The sequence below is a fragment of the Ciconia boyciana genome, chromosome 1 (assembly GCF_034638445.1).
Source record: "Ciconia boyciana chromosome 1, ASM3463844v1, whole genome shotgun sequence".
Lineage (NCBI taxonomy): Eukaryota > Metazoa > Chordata > Aves > Ciconiiformes > Ciconiidae > Ciconia > Ciconia boyciana.
The window spans coordinates 190,733,147-190,756,435 of NC_132934.1; the positions used below are offsets into that span (position 1 = coordinate 190,733,147).

General features: G+C 37.8%; 1 protein-coding gene across 2 annotated transcripts; it reads left to right on the forward strand.

The window, feature by feature from the left end:
* Positions 1–139: 139 nt before the first annotated feature.
* VPS36 (vacuolar protein sorting 36 homolog) lies at positions 140–19,081 on the forward strand. 2 transcript variants are annotated; one of them, XM_072850288.1, is made up of 14 exons: positions 141–351; positions 1,618–1,686; positions 5,211–5,281; positions 6,573–6,687; positions 8,149–8,238; positions 9,620–9,706; positions 13,309–13,341; positions 13,452–13,529; positions 13,943–14,077; positions 15,020–15,085; positions 15,652–15,716; positions 16,178–16,262; positions 18,761–18,837; positions 18,921–19,081. In XM_072850288.1, exons 1-14 carry the CDS (start codon positions 256–258, stop codon positions 19,012–19,014), a joined length of 1,161 nt encoding a protein of 386 aa, XP_072706389.1. In that variant the 5' UTR covers positions 141–255; the 3' UTR covers positions 19,015–19,081. The 2 variants fall into 2 exon arrangements, with proteins under 2 accessions (XP_072706390.1, XP_072706389.1); XM_072850289.1 differs by lacking the exon at positions 13,309–13,341 and having other exon boundaries at positions 140–351.
* Positions 19,082–23,289: the final 4,208 nt, after the last annotated feature.

Genomic DNA, 23,289 nt, shown 5'->3' on the forward strand with positions numbered 1-23,289 from the left:
CCGCGGGACTTGAACTGGCCAATGGCAAGCGGGAGGGCGACGCCGGCTGCGCCTGCTGCGGCGGCCGGGCCGGCAGGGGGCGGGCGTTGGAGCGAGAGGCGGCGGGAAGATGGCGGCCGCTTGGCAGGCCGCCGCTAGAGGGCGCGGAGCGGCCGGGGATGGGGCCTGCTCGCCTGCCGGCTGCGGGCGCGGAGCGGCGGCTGCGGCCTGGGCTGCCGGCGGCGGCGACGGAGGGGAAGGGGCTGCGCGCCCGCCATGGACAGGTTCGCGTGGACCAGCGGGTTGCTGGAGCTGGGGGAGACGCTGGTGGTCCAGCAGCGCGGTGTGCGCCTCTGCGACGGGGAAGAGAAGGTGACGGGAGCGGCCCTGCGCGGGGCCTGGCGGCGCGGCGGGGCCCGGAGCTGGGGCAGGGGAGCGGGGGGAAAGGGCACGGCTGTGGGCCCCAGCCAGAAGGGGGGCGGCAGGGGACGTGGTTATGGGTGGTATGGGACAAGGGGTGCGAGGGGGCCTGGCTGGCGGGGGGAGGGGGCGAGACGAGGAGTGTGAAGGGGCCTGGGCTGCAGGAGGAGCATCGGTCAGAGGCGTGGGAGGAGGAGTACGCTTTGCTCCAGGGTCTGGCAGGGTTTGGTTCTGTGAGAAGATTGTTAGGGAGGAGGTCCAGGCTTTGTGGGAGAAAGGCCTTGGACGGTGTGTGCCGCATGGAGGGAGGGTTGGCATCCCCACAGGGCGTGTGCAGCTGGTGTCACTGTCACGAAACTTGATGGCCACTGCTTGGGCTGTCACTTCCTGTGTCCGGGGCTAAGCACTCCCCCGTGTTGCTCGGCACAGCAAGCTGTGCTCTTCGGCTTTGATGCCATGTACAGGGCATGCCATACAATTCACACCTGAGTCATTCTGGTAGCTGTAAAATGCTCTTTAGCTCTGGTCGTGAAGGCTGCTGTCTTGCCCTCTGCTCTCATCTGAGCCTATTCAAGTATTGTTTTGCATCATAGCTGGTGTAACTCTTGATCTCACCTCATTTTTCCTCGACAGAGTAGGTGCATACCTTATAAAAAGCTGTAAAAACGTGCCTCCAGTTTTACAAGTAGGAAGCAATTTGCTAACACAGATATTTTGCAAATACTGATGGCTGTCTGATAAAGAACTTTTCAACAATAAAATGAATAGAAGCAGTAATTCTTTGTGATAGGCCGGAAGATTTCAGACTGTGCGTAGCATTTTCTTATTAGGTTGCTTTGCTTTTTTGTGTAACTTTTACTTTCTTTGTCAGCAAATAGTGTTCCAAAGCCAACAGCCCTGTTTAAAATATTATATTTAGGAATGCCTGTATATCTTGCACAGCATATGGAGGGAGGATCCTTCAGGATTTCCTGGGGGAAAGTTTATACAGTTGAAAAAGGAAGTTTGTGTATATCCATCTAATCCTTTTATACTAATTTTCTCCATTGTTTCCTAAACTTCATTTATTGTGTTTTCTGAAAAAAGAGAGTTTTCTCAAAATACTGGCTTATTGAATCTGATTGCTATGTTGTGGTAATGTGTAATGTTTCCAAGATCAGTATTTATGCAACTTACTGGTTAAATTTGTTGTTGATCTGTTTTATTTTTCCCATTTAGGTGAAATTTGATAGTGGAGTGTTACTGCTTAGCACACACAGACTAATCTGGAGGGATCAGAAGAATCATGTAAGTCCCACTTTTGTCTCTTTTATGTCATTCAATTGTAAATTCCATAATAAACAACAGGTAGCTTGCAATTAAGATACTGTACACAGAGAGGAGTCTTTCCTTTGTGTGTGTTTTGTTTTACAAGTATAGTCCATTTTTTGTCTCACAGTGGAAAGAAAATTATGTACAGGAATGTTCTTTCACCCAATTCTGCTTTAATAAAATAATCATGCAGAGATGAGGAGCGGTGGGAATGAATCATATAAATTTTCCTTTTCTACGGCACAAAAATAGAGGAGAAAAGAGTCTGGTATCATGCGCTAAAAAAAACATTGGTTTGAGACTGAAGTTGAATGTGGCAGGCAAATCATAATGTGAACTCTTCTCCCATGCCCCTTGTCTAGCAAGACCTCATTGTTTTCAAGTCCAAGTTTCCCTGTCTTCTGCTCCCAGCATATAGCCCCAGACCATTGTTTGATAATAGGATGTGTTTGGTGGCATTATTATTTTGTATGAGTCTTACCCTCCCAACTGCCCATTCTTGTGCTGAACCATCCCTTCAATAAGCCAGAACATTTGTCTGTACTGCTATGGAGAATTAACTGAGAGGTTAAGTGGCAGTGCCAGAACTACAGTATAATACTGCTGCTGAAAGCTTTGTATCATCAAGCCACAGCCTGAGATTACAGGCTAGAAATGGGTGAGAAAGATTACAAACACATACAAAGCTCTAAGCATAGACTGTGGCAACGTGCACTGCTTTGCAGCTGCCATTAAAGAAGACCTCCTCAGAACCAGGTTGAATTAGGCTCATTTTGGACACAATGTTTTAGAAGTTTAGCCTTAGACAGAGCATGTTCAGATGACAACTTTTCAAAGGCCTATTATATTCCACTGGACTAGTTTTGCACAAGGATAGCTGAAGCGCCTCTCACCCCCAAAGGCCATTCCCTACCAAATACCACATCCTTGCTCTAAAGCAGGCTGCTACTAAGAGAATTCTAAAGGTAAGGTCACCGAGGATGTTCTTAATTTGGCAAAGCAATATATTTTTTCCTTAGGGCTTGTTTGCAGGAACAGCAGAACTATTTTTAGTACAAATTTTTCAAAATGTTTTGAGACCTAGTCCCCAGGGTGGGGTTACTGTTAAAGAAGTCAGGGGTTGATTGTCTAGATCATGAACTATTCTGTATAAATTAACTTTTTTTTGGCACAGTGTGAGCTAATTTAGTTGTGCTAAACTATCTGTGTAATTCATCTCTTATTTCTTCATCAGCATCTTTTCTTTGCAGGTGGGCATGTACTGCAATGTGCACTCCTTCTAATCTTCTCACTTGGACATTTTACTTGCTTGGAGTAACATTAAGTGTTATGGCTTCAGCAAGTCTAACAACTGTCCATATCCCCATTCTCTCCTTCCCAACAAAAGGATGACATTCTTCTCTTGTCCCTGACTTCCCCTGCTCCTAGGCTACTTGATTCCTTGTATCAAGATCATTGAATTTGCTAAATCAGCAGAGAAGAAACTCAGAGAATAAGAAAAATAGTTTTCTTTTAACAAATTAATTTAATGCAACAAAGATTCTGACAAGCTCCAGGCTTGATTAAGAGAAGGGGCAGAAACATATGGGCAAGAGATGCACAAAAATTACCCAGTTCTGATCTAATAGAGACCAATTCTGTCTCAGCAGAGCCAGGTTTGTTTTTTAATTTTAAATCTATGGTACACAAATTACTTTGTTAGTGTGGTAAATGAAGCTGATTCTTTCTCACGCTCTTAGGATTGAAATATGAGGAGCACAATGCCCTTTTATTTTCATGGTGAGTTGTTGGCTAAGCTCAGCTGTGATATAGCATCAGCCTTAGAAACCTTAGCTAGCTTATAGAGAGAGTCCCCTTTTATTGTATCAGCAAACTTTAGTAATAAATGGGACAGTTGTCATTAGGTTAACATAGCAAACCTCTTTACAAAACCAGACAGCTGTGTTTTATAGCTGCTGTTGTTACATACCATCTGCAGTTAAACAGTAGAGAAAATACAGTGATTTGGAAAGGAAAAAAAAAGTAATTCTTTTAAGTTTGTTACATAGCTAGACTTGTACGACATTTTAAGTTATAAAATCATGCATAATGTGAGCATGAGACATTAGAAAAAAAAATCCAAATAAACTCACAGCATTTTTAACACCTCTCTCTCTTTGTATCCCTTCCTCTTGCTTCTCTCACCAGGAAGGGGTGATTCTAAGTCTTTGTGCTTACAATAAGTTCATAACTTTCTAACTGTGAAGTAAATGAATCAATCATTTTGACAGTGTACTTACTATATATAGTTGGACTCTTTTGTCATTTTCAAAAACTTTTTTTTTTTTTACAGAAGTATCATTTTGCCTATATTTAAAGTGTCCAGAGCTATGTGGGCATTTTACAAACACTAACCTGTTCTATATAACGGCTGCAGAATCTGAAGCCGTAGGAGAATCTAAATAGCTTGCATTAAGAGTTTTTAGAACAGGAAGTACAACCCCTGTTTTTTCCCAATGAGAGATTTACTCATTAGTTGGAGTTCCTGCATGTACTTCCCTAATCTCCAATTTAATGAGTATTTCATCATTTCATACAAAGAGGAACAATTTTGGTAGTAGGGATTGAGAGGGCCCCGTGTTCATTGTAACCTGGTATTAGGCACACCCTCATGGCAGGTGGAAGAGAGGTTCAAAGAGGGAATGTAACTTGAGTTTCCTGTATTCTGGGTGACTGTGTCAATCACCAAGCTATTGTGCAGAAGACAACATTCACCAAAGGACACTCACCAGAACAAGACCAGGGACCTAATTAGATGCTTTGAATTGCTCCCTTGAGCAATTTCTGTCTCAAATGCATATAGAAAGAGTTTAGCCTGGGTAGGTTAGTCTCCCACAGATGGAGACAGTCTTGTTTCTTGCTCTGCTTTGTTTTGTCTAAAGCACAGTCCAATAAATGTGTGTTGAGATGCATCAACTGCTGGATTAAGTCCTTGGGTGTGGGATAGATGGAGAAATTCCTGTTCCACTCAGAGGATAGTTTAGTTTTTTAGACGTTCAACACTTAAAAGACTGGTGCTTTTGGTTATTGTTTTAGCATCCAAAGTAACATCAGTGGAAAAATGTTAAGAACCTGTGAGCTTTGTGCACCTACAGGGATAAGCTGTAGTAGCGTGGAAATTTTAGTGTTTAAATTTTGAACTTTAAATACTAAAGATTTGTTAAATTCCTGAGTCCTTCTATGAATCTAGCTTGAGGTGTCTAAAGTCAACACATTGACACTTAAGTTTGGTTTTTTGGTTATCTAGAACTCAATTTCAACTTCGTATTAAGTTTTCTACTTATATTTCTCTCTAATAGATTGTTTCTGTTGTTACTATCATATTTCAGGTGGAGTGCCTGAGGCAGCTCTTGTCGAAATCTGTACTGTTTGTGAAATGGAGAAAGAGAACACTTGGGTTTAGAGAATGAATAGTCAGGATATGGCTTTAATTTCACTTGTATTTGCATTGATTATTCCAGGAGTGCTGCATTGCTATACCTCTGTCTCAGATCGTCTTTATTGAAGAGCAAGCAGCTGGGATAGGAAAAAGGTAAGGCGATAGTAATTGTCTTTCAGATGGCTAGATTGCCCATGCATGTTATGTGAGGTACCCAAGATTATATATTAATTCATGGTAGATTCCATTTGCAATCCAAGTTTCCAGATTGACAGCCACAAGGATCTGCTTTCCTCACTTGAGATCAAATGGCTAAGAGAATCATGACAAAGCAGTGTTTGATGTGATTTATTAAATAACTGTCTTGTAATCACTAAATAAGTATGTGTTCTAGCTTGCCATTTTCATTTGATGACTCATAAATGACAACAGTGATTTTGCTGGATCTAAATTTGAAAGTTAATTTTAGTCTTTTGTGCCACAGAACTGGTTGGGGATAGAAACTCTGCCAGACCCCGTATTATATAACTTTTAATCACCATATGATTGATTTTGAGCATGGAAATGCTAGCGATGGTTAGAAGGAACTCAAGTGTTTCCACTCACTTGAATAACTAATTCAGTATGGTATGTGTATAAAGAAGTTTCATGAGAAAAAGAGGAAAAAATATTAACTGGAGAAATATATGTGTAGTTGACATCTGTTTGCAGCCTACCATCAGATGCGTAAGGTAATATGCTGGGGGTATCCAGAAGAAATCAGGTAACTCACTAATGCTGGAGAAGCCAAGTAAATAAAGACCCATGAAAAGAGTATCAGTAAAATGAAATGGGAATGGTGGACTTGCAGTCATGCTGTGATAGCAGTCTGTTATGTTCCTAAAATAATGCTATCTCAACATTTGTTTTGGTGGTAGGTGTCATTTTAGACTGTTATTTCCATGCGTGTTACCTTTGAATGTTGGTTTTGGACAAATTCACGTACAGTGTTCGCAAGTGACATATACAAGTGGGATAGATTAAACATAATATTGAGACCTTTTGTTTTCCTGTGACAAAGATAGTGTATTTTGGCAGTAGTTATTGCAAGTCAAAAGCCAAATCAAATGACTACTTGACAATTAGTTTTTATCTTAACTAAAAGATTTTTCAGAAATTATTGCTTGCAATGTTAAAATTTGTTCTGTTTCTTAAGAATTGATGCTGGGTACATTTTTAATTTGTAAGATGTTGCTGTTTTAGAGGTTATAGTAGTTTTTGTGCAAGATCTACTATAATATTGAGTCAAAATACTGAAATGTAAAGCATTATTTGATGTACTTTAGCTCTTGCATGGGATAAAGTTAATAGAGGTTTTGATTAAATGGTTAACTTTGATTGTAGAAATAATTTTTTAGAATATTACAGAAAGCTGCCTTTTCTCTTTCCTTTAACTTTTTCTTAGTGCCAAAATAGTAGTTCATCTTCATCCTGCTTCTTCAAACAAAGAGCCTGGTCCATTTCAAAACAGCAAATATTCCTACATCAAACTTTCTTTCAAAGAACATGGGCAGATTGAGGTAAGTTTTGTACCATGCAAGCCCAGCACATCAGATCTTTGGCCATGCTTTTCTCCTCTTGCTGTGTTAGTGATAATTTTCCATGATCTTTCCATGTTTACTTTTCAGGTGGAGCTTTCTCAATACATCCTTTTTGAAGACAAACACTATGAGCCTTCAGGGTTCTACACTTTGGTTAAATAATGCAAATAGACTTCCAAAAATGTCAAGAGGCATTATTAAGCTTTGTCCTAATTTTAGTAGTTTTAATATAATCTCATACTTCCTTTTTTAATCTTTTAAATTGAACACAGGATTTTTCTAAAATGCTGTCTCTGAAATCTGTTAAATGTTTTACAGAGTAAAAGATGTTTCTTTGTAGCTAACCCTCTACTGAACAGGAATCAAGTAACTTATTCATAATCATCTCTAATTTTGTTGCTGAACACTTTTTGTTGCCTCAGAGCTTTGTTTCATTCTATGTTTTATAAATCTTTATTTTTTTTGCCTACACCAAATCTCAAAGGCTTTGAGCATTCTAAAAAAACATTAAAAGAAGGCTTATCCTAAAAAACAAAGAAATTGCACTCCGTAAAGAAATTTCACAGTATGAGATCCTCACTTGAAGAGACTGAGAACTTTAACTTTGGACAATGAAAAAAGCCGTACCTGTTCACTGCAGAAAATCAAATTTTCAATTGAATTAGTTATAAATGTCTTATAAATGCATGTGCTTGATCAGACTCACTTTGATTTCTTTGTGAGCAGTTTTCAGCTTAGGACAAGTGTAGATTTATGCCCAGTTATAATTGTATAGGTGTTTTGCCTAATTGTAACCTTATTTATTTTAGTGTTACTGTTTGTGTCTGAAATCAAACCTACTATGCTTACTGGTTACCTAGCATATCAATTACACTCCAGATCTTTTCTTTATGACTTCAGAATGCTTTCCTGTGAACTCTGAACAACCATAAGAATGGAATAGATTTTATTTCTGGATTTTGGTCAGTGGGATACACTTAGTGTTAACTAATTAACTAATGCCACCTTCTGGTACTGGCAATAAACAAATAAGTGTAATTGATCTGTGTGGTTGTCTTTATATTGTTGAATTAACAGATCAATAGTAATTGGATTGTTCAACATTTCTTCCTTTTAAAAGCATGCCTTTGAGCAAACCTTGACATTTTTAACTTTAGCATGTTTTGGAATGTTTTGAATATCTGAAAAAAAAAAATTACAATAGAAGGACTCATGCGAGTTGTAACTAGTAACTACAAGGCTCCTCCTCTAATGTGTATATTTTTGAAGATTGAACATTAAGAATTTCCAGATAACGAATGTTGTACTGTGGATGTGTAGGTGTTACCGTGCTTTGTCTTACAGTGAAGTTTATTTCGTCTACCACCAAGATGCTAAAAATACCAAGAGGTATTCTGCACAGTTTATGAAATGTCTGTTGTCACTCTTTAATGTTTGCAGTTCTATAGACGATTATCAGAAGAAATCACACAAAGGAGATGGGAGAACATGCCTACTGGCCAAACCATTCAAGTTAACAAGGATCCACAGGTATGTGCAGAGCTTCTGAGCAGAATCTGTATGTAATCTCTTATTTCCACTTCTTGCTGCCCCCATATACTGCATCTGGCATGCCTCTCTAACCAACACTGTGGGTACATGTGGGAATTCAGCTTTACTTTGCCAGTTTCTTCACTGGCATGGATTAGTTTCTCCTTTGCAGTTTTCACCTAATATAGAACACTGTGGCCTCTCTTCCTTGAATGTGTTTAGACTTGACTAGTTGATAGAGCTCAATTTTTTGTGTGTAGTCAGACACACACACACATAATTATGCAAATATTATATATATCTTTGCATATAATTTTATGCAGCATGAGAGATCTAATGAAGCTGAAAGATTTTTTGGTCTTAATTGTGATTTCTGTTTTATTTTTTGTGGCTGGAAGCCAAATATACAACATGTAACTTTTATATAACTCCTTGGAACCTATATATGTTTGATTTAAATGTATATCCTAAATGGACAGTTGTTATGGAGAATGTCTTTGTCATATGTTAGACCACCTTCTTTATCTGTCCGCATACTTCTAGGTGATAAACTGATAAACACATAGATGTTGTTTCTGTATATGAATATGTTGAATATATGAATATATTGAACGTATAGGACTATATGAATGAAATAAGATGATTTAAAGATTGTTCAGCGTCAAATCACATAAGTCTTCCTTTGTAAATGTAGTACCTATAAACTTAGTTGCATTTGGACTAATGGGGAAGCCTGTACCCTCTGTCAAGAATCACTTAATGAAAATGCCTTACCTCCTGTTCTTATTTTTAAGTCATAGCGAATCATTAACACCAGTGCTAAGCTTTGCAGTCAGAGATTTGAGGGCTGGCCCCACTGCCACTTAGGTACCAGCCTTTCTAAAACACATATGGCATCAAATGAAAAGTTCACCATCACCTCCATTCTGATACTTCTCAGCAACATAAATTAGACTGCACTTAGCATTGTGTTTCTGTGGCGATGTTTCTTCAGGCTAGATTTCTTGAGGTAATCATGTTTAGATACACTCATGCATTTTCACAGCTCTAGTATAGATGTTCACATGGACTCGGGAGGCTTTAATTGAGATGAGCTGAATGCTCAATGTGGATTCGGCTACTAAGCATCTTCATATTAATAGCTTCAACATAATAATCTTATCTGTCTACTACAGCAAATTCATACATGCTTTACACCTACTGTTTTTTTTTTTACACTGGTTTAAAAAATACTTTCAAGAAATATATAAAATATTGTATGCATGATATCAGCTCTTTGGGTGAACGTTTCCTGTCTTCTAAAGTAAGGTTTTTCACAGTGAGGCGGATGAGAAAACTTAGCATTTCCTATTTTGATTCCTTTCGTTATTTTCTTTTGCAGGCAGGAAGAATAAGGGCTGTAGGAATTGTAGGGATCGAAAGGAAATTAGAGGAAAAAAGAAAAGAGACGGACAAAAACATTTCCGAGGTAAATACTACTGAGGTTTCAAGGTCAACCACCTGTATGAGCCATTTACATTCATTCACACTTTCTTTTAGGGGCAGCTGAGACTATTTATTGTTTTTTGTTGAGAAGACTGAATTGATTAAGAGTATATAAGTTACAGTTATTTACTTTGTTTAACTGGCTTTTCAATATGTGTAAAGGTACTTCATTTAAATAGTTCCTTTCAAGAAGACTGTTCTTTGAAACTAATGGTGTGTATTTATAAAATTAATTTTGGTAGAATTAGAAATCTGAGTTCAGTGACTTTGCATCAGGGGAAACAGAACACAAAGGCATCTGCAGAAAGAGACTATTACAAGTTTGGGGTTTTTTTCCTTTGTTTTTTTTTACACCTAGTTTTGGTTTCAATTGAAAATTTAAATAAGTATTAAGAAGAATACACTGATCTAAGTGTCTGCACATAACTGTGGTGAAGTTAGGTTTTCATCTTATAAATATTGAGTTTTTAAATGTTAGATTTAGGCTTATAGTTACAGTAAAATGTTCTGCAGTCCAGGCATTGGCAAGTATCTCTGCGAAATATCTGGGCTAGATGGAGACCATCCCTTTCCCCAGAAACAGCACAATAGTTGAATTCCAGGTATCAATACTGATGGACAACAGAGGCAATTAACTTCTTTGTATATACCTGGGAGCAATATCCTCAAAAATAGTCTGGTTCTGTCTTGGTAGTAGAGATTAATACAGAAGTACTCATAAACTACATGCAACAGATTAGTTCTTGTGGCAAAACTTCATGGAATTCAGTGTGCCACAATAAAAAAGGCATTCACCGCTCTGATACATAAGAAAATTATACTACCTTTGCAGGCTGCGTGCTGTTTCAGATACTGGTAGCATTAAACTTTTTTCTTTCTGTTTATGAGGAACGTAATGAATGAAGTTCTGCATGTAGTTCAAAAGGTATTGTGGTTCCATGCGTGTGTATATAGTTCAAAAGGTATTGTCTGGTTATTTTTTCCTTTAGTAGCTTTGTCAGAGAGTAAAATAAATCCATTTATATGTGTTGTATGAACGGAGGAGAACCATGACTTGTAAAATCCTGCCTTCCTCCAGCTTTAAATGTTATAAATGACTTAATTTAAAAAATGGTGCCCTGGCTTCCAGGAAAAGGCTTCCTGCATCTGCTGTTCACTGCTGATAAGAATCCAGTTCTTTAGCCTTTTGTTTATCTGAGGAAGTTCCTGTTAGGTGTGTGCACATTCCCCTTTGTTTCCAGGCCTGCCCTCGGTGAGTCAGGCAGAGGAGGAGTTAGACGCAGCATGCTGTTTTTTAAGCTAAATCAAGGGTTCTTTGGATAAATGATGTTTTCATGCAGGTTATAGAGATTAGAAATAAGCTGGGAAAAGCCTTGTTAGAAAACTTTTTGTTGATATCATATACGAGTACAGTAGAAGGACTTTGATTTACACTAGAGATTGGGGAGAGGGACTTTTTACAAGGGCATGCGGTGATAGGACAAGGGGTGATGGCTTTAAACTGAAAGAGGGTAGATTTAGATTGGATATAAGGAAGAAATTCTTCACTGTGAGGGTGGTGAGGCACTGGAACAGGTTGCCCAGAGAAGTTGTGGATGCCCCGTCCCTGGAAGTGTTCAAGGCCAGGTTGGACAGGGCTTTGAGCACCTGGTCTAGTGGAAGGTGTCCGTGCCCGTGGCAGGGGGATTGGAACTAGATGATCTTTAAGGTCCTTTGCAACCCAAACCATTCTATGATTCTATGAAAACTATTGTAACTTACTGAATTTGGCAAATCAGGAAGTAAGAAAAAATATTCCAAAGAGAAGCTTTCATTCTGATAGTGATAGATTATTGTTATACGGTGTTATATTTTCTTTTCTCCCCTTGGACCTAGCTTTGTCCCACTTAATTTTGGATACCTAACTTAGGCACCAAGTGTTAAGAGGCTAGATATCTCCAGTCAATGGAGAAACACTGGCACCATTAGCAGGGATTCAGATGAAAAGCACACTCTGTCCCTTCCTGGAGGCATCTCTTTCTCTTCTTTGCATGTTGAATCTCAGACCAATAAGCTTCTACGTAAGGCGCCTAAATGTAGATGGGAATAATTGTGTCTTCCTGGGCAAATTCTGCTAAAATGTGTCTTTCTAGTGGGGGATTAGTCAGAATAAGCTAGGAATCACACAGAAGCAATGGCTAGAAGCTGTAGGCAAGATGTATCTCTGATCATTTGACATACTGTAACTGAACAACCTTCTTTACTTGTGGCTGGAGGGGTCGAGTGGTGCTGTCAGGCAAGCTTTAGCTGAAAAGTTTTGGGAATTTTTCTCACACCAGTTGTTCAGAAAAGGTTGAAAAGCCTGACCACCTGGGCATGTTGTCATGTATTTGAGAGAAGTGAGTGAGAAGGCTGAACGTGTGATGCTGAGGATGGCAGAAATTAGAGTTGCTTTTTAATATAGTTGCATTAATATAGTTGCTAAGTCTTTTTTTTACATTAATTTTTTAATGCTAGTTGGTTATCATTACTAAAACTTTTGAATTTCAGTATACCTTCAGCTTTTTTTAAAGTATGTTTTATTTAAGCTTAAAAATGCCCTTTTTAGGTTGTTGTAGAATTGTTGTATTTGAGATCGTAGCAGTTTACTAAGCTTAATAGACTTGATATAATTGTGGTCCTATGATGGATGTCCAGTGTATTACGTATTTTTGTTGTGGAAACAAAATAAAAGGTTTCTTAGCCTAGAAAAAAACTGGTTTGTACAAATAATTTTTTCCCTTGTTCTAGCAGGTATTTTGGGTTTTAGGTCCAACAACTAGAGTTTTCAGAGGATGCTTTTTATCTAGTTTTTATCTTAATTTATTTAAATCTGACAATTTGTCTCGTGGACATTATTCATTTTTTTAACTGTTTTTTGTTTATTATAGTAGCACCACTGTTCCTATGTATGTGATACTTAAATGAAGAGATATTGCCACACATTTTCAGAGGGTTTCTCTCTTCAGTTAAGCATACACATGAAAGCATATACCCTCTTCCTTGCTCATTTGAAATGACTGTTTCTTACTAACTTAGTAACATTTACTGATTTTACAGTAAAATTGTCTTGTCAGGAAGAGTACTTCTGTAGCTTTACAGGTGGCTTGCTGCTGGCCAGAAACAATACATCTCCTTGAGTGAGGGTTAACTGTTGGAAGAAAACCTACCATCAGCACCAAGAAACCTTCCCCCAGCTTTTAGGAGAGCAAAATAAACTTGGACAGTTTAATCTTTTCTGGGCCTCAGTATCTCATTGTTCCTTCCTGTCATATGGACTTCATAAATCATATTGAACTAGTGTTCACATACTAGGAAAGTGTGCAATTGTTTGATTCTTTCCTTCATTCTTTGTTGTGTATGGATCGTATAATTTTGATTTTAAGACCTGATGGAAAACAGCTATATCAGCCAATTATATATAATATCTCACCTTGTAACTTACTGATCTAAAGGGATAACAGCTCTTACAAATAGCTTGGATAGGTGGGCAAAGGGAGCTCACTGTATCCATGAAACTGAATGCTGTAATTATACTGATGTGCAGCATCTGCTCTTCCATTTCAGGCTTTTGAGGATCTGAGCAAACTAATGGAGAAGGTATGGCATGTGTCACTTATCCAAGTAGACTTATGCTTGTTTTCTTAGTCTTAAGCATGCTTTTCTCTGTTGAGCTGGAAGTTGACTTATCTATGTGTCTTTCTTGACAGGCTAAGGAAATGGTGGAGTTATCCAAGTCAATAGCCAATAAGATTAAAGAAAAACAGGGTGACATCACTGAGGATGAGGTAAATGCATTTTGTTTTTAAAGTCAACAGAAACGTTCCTATGCAAAGCAAAAAGCTATCCGTTTAATACATGTAACATTAATAATAACACTTCATGGTTGGGGTTTTTTGTGTTTTAATTCTACATAAAGTAAAAGTGACTTATTTGTTTAGTGTTAGCTTTTCTTTTGACCCTTTCTTAAAAGCAAAGATTTTACTGTCTTTGTGTAAATTTTTGTATTTTTGACCTCTGCTGGTCAAAAATAAATTGTACTAAGTCTTGCTTTGTCTTTGGTAGTAATTGACTTTATTGGTAATAAACTGAATGGATTTATTCACCAAAACTGTCTTATAGTAATAAAATCAAAGACTTTTAAAAACCAGAATCATTCATTAGCTGATGTACTTTTAAATTTATTTATTTATTTGTTTAGACTATTAGGTTCAAGTCCTATCTACTGAGTATGGGTATAGCTAATCCAGTTACTAGGGAAACATATGGATCTGGTACACATTACCACATGCAACTGGCAAAGCAACTAGCTGGAATACTGCAGACACCATTAGAGGTAAAGTACATAATTTTGCACCAGCATTTTGCACCAGCATGTTGATGTAAATGTGTTTTGGCTGTAGTACTGTGCCTCTTTTTAAAGTCTCTGATTTTGCAGCACAGCCTTATATTCATTTTTTATGGAAGGAATATATATCCTCTTTCTGAATAAGAAAGTTTAAATATAAGTAAGGATTTTTCTTTGGAGTAATGGCATCTCAACTTCTAATTTGCGAAATATCAGTGATACTTAGAAAATCATACTAGCAGTCTTTCTTCTATTTGAATAGCCCTGTATTCATCCCTTGCTGCAGAATATTACTTTTTTAAAGAAAGAGTGAAACAACACTGACTTTGAAAATATAAGTAGTCAGTCTTTAAACTGCTTAAAAATTACATATTTTGCAAACATAGAACAGAGTTATCACATAGATTACCCCCCCCTTAGTAATATCTCATATTTTAATTTATCTGAAGCTATGACAGAATTCAGGATTCTCACCAAAAAGTTAGATTTCATGTTGCAACTTATAAGGCTATGCGTCTACTAAAAAGCGTACATATTACAGTATTTTTGTGAAAGCTGTGTGCTACCTACTATGATCAGAATGGAAAACAGTATGTCTGAAAAGCAAAAATGGTAAATTGATTGATAGATTTAATATATTGAAATTCCTTGTTCCTTTGATTTATTCTCTGCTTTAAAATTGAAGTAATTCACAGTCTTTGGATGTAGTATCAGTGTTTTGCATTTTAAAATGATTAGACAAAGATCTAATAATTATAAACAACTTACCTCTCATGCTAGAAATACATGGTATTGCCTGGGTAGTTTTTTTTCATTAAGGCCCATCATTTAGCTTCTCTGTTTTACCTGTTTAATCAGTCAAATGTAAGTTGAGATACTGTGTTTACTAGATTAATGCTGTTTCTCTTACCAGTCTTGTGCTTAACGCAGGAGCGAGGAGGGATCATGTCACTTACGGAAGTGTACTGTCTGGTAAATCGCGCACGAGGATTAGAGGTGAGAAATTGGTCTTATTAAATATTTTATAAAATGTACTTCAGTGATAAGGTAATTAAAGAAAAAGGGTAAAAATGTTCCCTACCAATTGCTCACTCTACCTGTCTAACAGCATGAAGTGATCAGCCCTTTATTAAGATTAGGGGGGTTTACCTTTTTCCTTTCTCCTTCTTCCATGTAATGTTTATGTATCCTCTATAACTTGTCATAATGTATGCTGTTTTATAATACCATATAAAAGGGAAAATCCATCCTTATCTGGAAAGAAAACTGAAAGGACAGAGAATACTAAAGAATGGTGATTTTTATTTTTTTTTTTTTTTAACAAAATACATCAATTCTTTCTGTAAACAGGGCAAGAAGGATTGTTATAGAACACATAGTAAGGGAATAGAAAGGAGCGTAGAAGCCAAGAAAATAAACTGGACAATAGGAAGGAAGAAAATTAACAGTATTGTGTAGCCTGATGTATTTTATGGCTGTAGTTATTAAAACTGTTTGTTTTGGTGTTATGCTGTATACTTGAAATGCAAGCTGTGAATAAATATGTTTTACTATTTTAATAGTTGCTGTCACCAGAAGATCTAGTAAATGCTTGTAAGATGCTAGAGTCGCTGAAATTGCCACTAAGGTAAGAGTTTTACAGATGTGTTTATAAAACATGGCACTTGCAAGTCAGACCATGGTGCTTGGATGACTTAATATTTTACCTGCAGTAGATTTTTTTTTTTTTTTTGAACAAAGTCATCCTTTGCTTAAAGGATGCTGCTGTAAGCACCAACATCGACTCTACATGAAAACAGGAATTTTTAACCATGGTTCACTTTGCTAGGAAGACAGTATTCTTTTCACTTCCAATACAGTTTTTTCAGACTGGGAGAAGCATTTAACTAAGCCCAGACATATGCCCTGCTCTTTTCAGTCTCTTCAGATGTTGAAGATGCTTTTAATGTTAAGTTCATTTTACAGAACTTTTTTTTTTTTTTTCCTTTTGTAATGTGGTTAAAGGTGTGGATGCATTAGAAATGTGAGCATAGGTTAGGTGATGTGCACAGGGTTTTTAGTTACTTTGACTCTGTCTTTTGATTTTAGGCTTCGGATATTTGACAGTGGTGTGATGGTGATTGAACTCCAGTCTCATAACGAAGAGGAAATGGTAGCTTCTGCTTTAGAGACAGTAAGTGTACTTCATTTCCTTCAGTGTTCTGACTGTGCTGAGGAAATTTAAACACATTAGGTATAAAAACTTGAGGTACAGGATTTCCTTTTGAGGTTTTGAAATACAAAATATTCCACTTCCAAATCTTCTAACAGTAATACTTAAATAGCACTTTTCATCTTCAAAGTGCTCTGCAGGCAATAATCTTAGTCATTGCTTTCTCCTTAAGGAATAAATCACTTTTCCATCTCTTTTCAAACTGTTAACTTCCAGCCTTCCTCCAAATTTTTTGCACCATAGAATGAAATTAATGGCATGTATTAAGTACTTAATTTAACAGAAGTGGACTTCAGACACTGTACACAATGTGCTTGAAGGCAGTGAACGTAGCTCTTAAATGTTGATATAGGCAGTTGTTTGGTTTGGGTTTATTTCATAAAATAGCACATTGTATGTGTAACATCTTGTACTGAGTTTGCTGCTGTGAAGAGCGCTCCGTTGGAGAGTAGTGCATATAGAATTAAGCTAGCTTCATCAGGAAAAAAATAGTATAAATTGCTCAGTGTGGTAAACCTTTGTGGTCTTGCTACTTCTGGACTCTTTAAAGTCTTGCTGTCCCATTATTTGATGCATTTTCCTGTGTCTTTTTCAGTGGGATGTATTTTTTTTTCATAAAGCTGAGTAAAGGCTGATTCAGTGTATCCAAAGTTAAACATCAAAGTCAAAGGGGACTTTGACTTGGGCAGTCAAGAAAAAGTAGAGCTACCACAGACACCTTCTCACTTGATAGATGAGGTAGACTCCTCAGTGCATTTTGCATGATTGTCACCATGTAGCTTTCTCTCATCAAAAAGATTTTTAGATAAGAGAAATCTATATAGCCGTCTAAAAGATTCCATCCTGAATTATCGAAACTAAAATGCTTAAATCTTTCAATATATTTTAATCCTTTCAGTTTATTTTCTTACATTTACAGAAAAATACCTAGTCCATTTTAGGTTTTTTTCTGATTATTTTTGTTTTCTAATTAATTTGTTGCCTTCAGTAAGAGTGCTTATCTCGTTGAAAGGAAAGGAAAAACCTTTTCTTGATAACAAATTAGGTCAACTGCAAAAAGCAACAGATGGTGGATTTATTACTAAAGTGCCTTTTTTCTTTTATTTTCATAATATGAGACTTTGACTCCATAGAAAAATGTAAGGGAGAGGCTTTGAATGAGGAAGGCTGGCCCATAAGGGAAAGGGAAGATGAGATCAGACTTGTGGCCAAAAGCACCCTGTACTTAATGTATAATGTACAGTAACATGAAACTTCTGAGAAGAAGTGAAAGGAGGTCACAGGGTTTCAGACAGGAGAGAGATGTGGTTTTGAACGGCTGGTGAAGACAGGAAATGACATGGAAGTCAAAGGAACCCAAAGTCCCTCTTGATGAGAGTAGTGGTTTGGGAAGAAAAGATAATTAATCATCCATATGCATATTAGGTTGTATAGGTGACTTCCATTACTCAGATTTGAGCACTTAGCTTCATAAATTCTCAAGCTAGGACTAATTTAATCTGAGTTTCTGTAAAAAGGCTACTGCTGAGAATGACGCAGAATAGACCCCTCCCCACCCAGTTATGTGGGAAGCAGGAAATGGCAACTACATCTGGATTTACAAGTTTGCTTGAATATGAAGCAATGGAGAAATGGAAGAATTATTAATCTGTAGGGAAATAAAACATGTTTATCTGGGAAATTCAATGCAGTAATAAGTCTGGACTTCATATCTAATATTTTAAGCATCCACATATCCAACCTGTGTGAGAAGGCTTCATTTTAGCATGTATTAACTAGCGTGGTTGAGACAATGGGGCCAAAGTTTTGAGTCCCAAGACTGAACCTATCTTTTGTGTCAACTGAATGTCATGGTGGCTTTTACTGATCCCTCTAGTATACTGTAATACAGGGTGGAGTACTAAGGTTTGGGGATTTTTCTATAGGCAGTGGGGATATTTTAAATCCCATTAAACTCATTCTCCACTTCCATCTGAGATGACTTAAATTTCTAAATCAACAACCTGCCTTGAACAGGTCTTTTATTTCCTCATTTAGGCTTCACTATTTGCAGAATCACTTAGTATAGTTGGGCTGTGTAAATACTGATTGTGACAATATACTGCTGTCTAAGCTATTCTAATTTTTCTGCTCATTTTGTCCCAAGGCATCTTTTAAAAAAATCTGAAGGAAAGGGTACCATGTGATTTTTTTATTTTATTTTTTTTAACAGATTTAACTCTTTTCTATGTTCCTTTTTTATACTTGGCAATTTTCCCACGACACAGAAGAGGTATTTTTAAGGGGAAATACTCATAATTATTTGTACTTTTTTAAAATGCAAACAAACTAGTTGTCTTCACAAGGGATTTGTTACCAATTTATCACTTCACAAGGCTAGACCTGATTCAGTAGCTGAGGGAACTTAAATGTTCTTTGAATGCCATAGTTTCTTTATTTGTGTGTTTGGTCTTTGACAGGTATCTGAAAAGGGTTCTCTCACAGCTGACGAGTTTGCTAAGCTGGTGGGGATGTCTGTTCTCTTAGCCAAAGAAAGGTAAATAATAATTGCTGTGTTTAATACCCTCGTTATCATGTTGTCCTCAGGTAACACAGCATGTCTTCTTTTGCTTTCTCTAGGCTGCTGCTTGCTGAAAAGATGGGCCATCTTTGCAGAGATGATTCAGTGGAAGGCTTGCGATTCTACCCAAATTTATTTCTGACACAAAGCTAATGTAGTTTGTGTACAATTTGTTATGTAACAGTTGAACAAGAGAGCAGAGGGCAGAACCCTTCCAACAGCTGACTTTAAAGTTTTTATTTTGTTTGTCAACTGCAACATTGATGAACATTGCAATGCTTTACAGTTCTCAGGTATTTCAAGTGCTGAATCCTCTTACATGGAACTGAAAGGAAATAGGAATCACTAAGTCAGAAGCATGTTAACTGTCTCAAGCTAGTTAGCTCATGCTTCAAGTTTTATTTGATGTGCTCTATAGTTTCTCATACCAAGAGAAGTCAGATGAAGATTCCACACAAGTGAAAGTGGAGAGAATATCCCTGTAGTCTGCCATGAGGGTCAGCACCCAGAAGACAGGTTACTGCATGCTCCAATTTCAGTTTGTTTATGTCTAGAGCAACAAAGCAGACAGATGTATCCGTAGTGATAAGAAAAGTGACTTTGGTGTGTACTGAGGTATAAGGAACAAACCAGTGTAGAGTAACCCCTTCTCCCTGAAGTGATGAACAGTTTTCTAAGAGAGGATCTTGAGGTTCTTGCATTTTGAGACAGAAAGAACCTGCTGCAGGAGAGATTAACATATGTTACGTGAATCTAGAAACACGGTGTTTATTTTTTCATGTCTTATGCTAATATCTCAGATAGAAGCATTGTTAGCACAGACTTCCTCCCTTCTCTTTCCTTGCCATCTTCCTTCCTGTCCCATTATGTTGCACTTTGGGTGCCCTTTCTCTGTCATCTCTTTACATAGCAGAGTCCCGTCACTCTACCAGACTCTGTGCTTTAATGTGCTTGGTTTTTATCTTGTACTTCTAATGAAAGATCATTTATTTGTTTCATCAGCCTATTATCTGTTTTGGAGAGACAGTTCATTTGCTTGTATCTTGTATGCGAAAATTAATATGCTTTCAATATTGAAGGAAGGAAGACGACTATCACCCTGTGCTTAATAGTCACGAGGTATCATATTGTTTGGTATTCCTCACCCTGTGTTCACACTGAATGCAATTTGATAGTCTCAGTTTTCATAACTCCAGTGGAGTTGTTACATTACTTGAAGATCTGTTGTCATGGTAATAATGGTAAGTGGATGTTTACTATCCACATCACTTAAATTTTTGGTGTTTTGAAGTGACTGGTTTTAATAAATAACAAAATTCATTCAAGGTATGGGCAAGGACAACATATAGGTAACTGCATTGTGGTTGTAATGGCCAAATCGACATTACAAAAAAGGAGAAAAAGGCTTTTAGGAGCCTGAAAATATTTTCAGAACTATTTCAGGGTTACCATAGCCTAGACAATGGTTAAGAGCCTGCCAATAAGGAGTTCAGTGCAGTTCAGTGATGATGCTTTTGGTTCGTAGGATGCTCATTTAGATCCAGGGAATTGCGTCCTCTTATCCTTGTCACAAGCAAACTTTTATGCAGTGCTTTCTTTAGGGCAGTTTTCCTCTGTTTCATGAAGGTGCTAAAACTAACATATTTGACACAGCTGAAGGAACTGGTTCCACACTATTCTTACTGTGTTAACCATCTAGTATCATCCCTTCAGGAGCCTTACGGCTTGCTGCTTTTCTTCATCCTCCCCACAACCCACAGAAGAGATCTATGCAAGGTACGCCAAGAATGACATATCTAAGGAGGGACTGAAAAGTGAGAAATTCAGAAGCAAAAAGCTGGTTTATGACAACTGTTTCTTTTGCCCGATACCCAAACCTGTCAAGGGACACCCGTGGTTTATGGGCCTGAACCTCTCCCCACAAGGGGGCATGTTTTCTGCAGAAAGAACAAAACCAGAAAGGCAATGCCAAGTGTAAACTTCCAGCCTTCGTTGCTCCAACCCTAAGCATTTCATTATCTTAATTAAGCAATAACAATACAGCCTATTTGGAATGATGGTACTTTCTCGAGCTTTTCTTTCCCAAGATTTTTCCTTGACTTTTTTTTTTCCCTACAGGGAAGAAATCTATAGGGTAATTTGCATAGCTGGTTTAGAATTTAAACATACACATGAGAAAATGACTACTAGAAAGTAATAAAAAATAAAAGATTTTCTTAAATAGACTGTTCTGTTGGGTTTTTTTCTTCCTAAATGTTTTGGGCAGCTTTAAAATCTTTGAACATCAAAATCTTGTGGTTTCATGGGGCACATTTTTAAAGCACATCATATTTTTGCTGTCTCATTTTGTACCTAAAGGGTGCACGAGAGTTTTGACTTAAAAGGCAGAATTAAATGTACTTAGAATGCCCTGATTCTGTTGCTGAGTAGCCTGTGACCCATCCCAGCCAGAATCGCAAAACTATAGATGTCTACACAAGCACCGGTCTCATGAGGGAACCAGTCTTGAGTCTGAGCCAAGCATATATCCTGTGCTAGCATTGGAAAGGCATTTGACACATTCAAATGTGTTTTCCCAGCTGAAAGACAACAGAAATAATTTATCTGATACCATACTGAGAGCCAGCTGTTGGGTGAACAAATGGAGTGACATGTTGACGGGTAGTACATCGCACTGTCCCAAACTGTCATTGCCCAGTCCTGTTTCCATTGGTACTACCAGCAAAAAATCTGTTGGCTCTATTGAAGCAGGATTATAGGAGAGGGGACAATATAGGAGTTGCCATTCTCACAGATAATTCCAGTTTAATGCAGAAGGTGCCTATATGAACCTTTAACGTTTTGATTATTCCTAGAATATTTCTGTCATGATACATGAGCATTGTATCATTTTGCTAGGGCTGCCCAAGTATACAGTCCTTTGAACAGAGGTTTGTAATGGAGGTCTGTTCAAAAAGTGCTTGTTTTTTTTATGGAGCAGTCTTAAGTGATGATTATGTTTTTCTCATTTCTCATTTCAAAACACGGTCCTTTTATACCTCTGACAGGAAAAGAACACTGCTCAGGAATCTCTGCAGCTTTTCCATTTCTCCTTCGCCTTTGTTTTCAGGAAAATTATATTAAGCCTATGGAAACATGAATCTAATCTGAACCATATTTCTGAAGTGCAAACATTTTTTTTTCTCTGAAAGATATGTATGTATGTGTATTTGGAAGTCTTCAGAAGTGTATCTTTAATAATCACTACTGGCTGCATATTGATTAGCTAAACTCTTCGATGCTCAGTTCTTGTAACAGGACTTTTACAGTTTGTCCAAAGGGTCTGACTGTGCTTCTTGTAAAATTAATGGAAGTATTGTCACTGAATTCATGAGGACAGTAGTAGGAGCCAGCGGGAGCCTGTTGCCAACAGTAGAAGTTCCTGGTTCCTCAAGCCTGGGAGGCTCTCATTTGCAACTGCATAGTTCTTTCAAAATACACACTGAAAAGGCAGGAATGGCTGATTCAAAATTATTTGTGCATTTGATAGGAAATCATTGTTTTCTTTGGGAGGAACCCCCTCTCCAATGTTGTTTTTTCTGAGCTAGATTCACAAATCTGCCAATTAAGTTGCTTCTCCTATTCTAGCAGTTCCCATTTCATCCTAATTCTCAGTGCTTCAGGCATTCACATGAAATGCAAGACACTCTAGTTCCAGGTCATCTTCTGTTGGGAAGACTTCAACTATCATTTTGTTTTCCCAAGAATGAGCTGCAAGTACTCATGCTAAGAGGATATTCTGGGCATGTCTGTTGGTGACATTCACCTTTATTTTAAGGAAATACTTAAATACTTTTTGGAGCAGAGGCCCAAGTGTCATACCTCCCAGGTAGTTGTCCTGGCCAGCAGGCTTGAAAGTAATTTTTCTTTGTGGTTTAGAATTAAAGTATTATTCAAATATTAAAAAAACACCAAAACACAAAAACTTTAGGAGTGAGTGAGGAAACCTCAGTTTCAGAAAACCCCATAGCCTGCTATTTAGCACACACTCGTGAGAGGTAGACCTGATAGAAACCACCCTGTTTCATATCCCTGCTCCAAACCAAAGACCAGGTTGGATCTTGGGTCTCCTGCTTTTCCACCGGACTGTGAATGCCATGACTTCAAATTCCCACTGATGAAAGAGCGCATTAAACCCTGTTCTGCCATGCTCACAGCAACGATGGACAGCAAGTTCAAGGTAAAAGGGGCTGGTGCTGCTGGAATAGTCACAGCACTTTTGTGAATCTAGTCCTGCTCTGAGCGTAAGGCTCAGACTATTTAGAAGTTTTGCATTGTTTTGTTCAAAGTATTTTATGTACTTGGAGGGTTTCACTTAGCTGATGATGAATTATCATCAAAATGATCTCAGGGAGTAAGTAAAGGAGGGGACTGATATGATCTAAATGC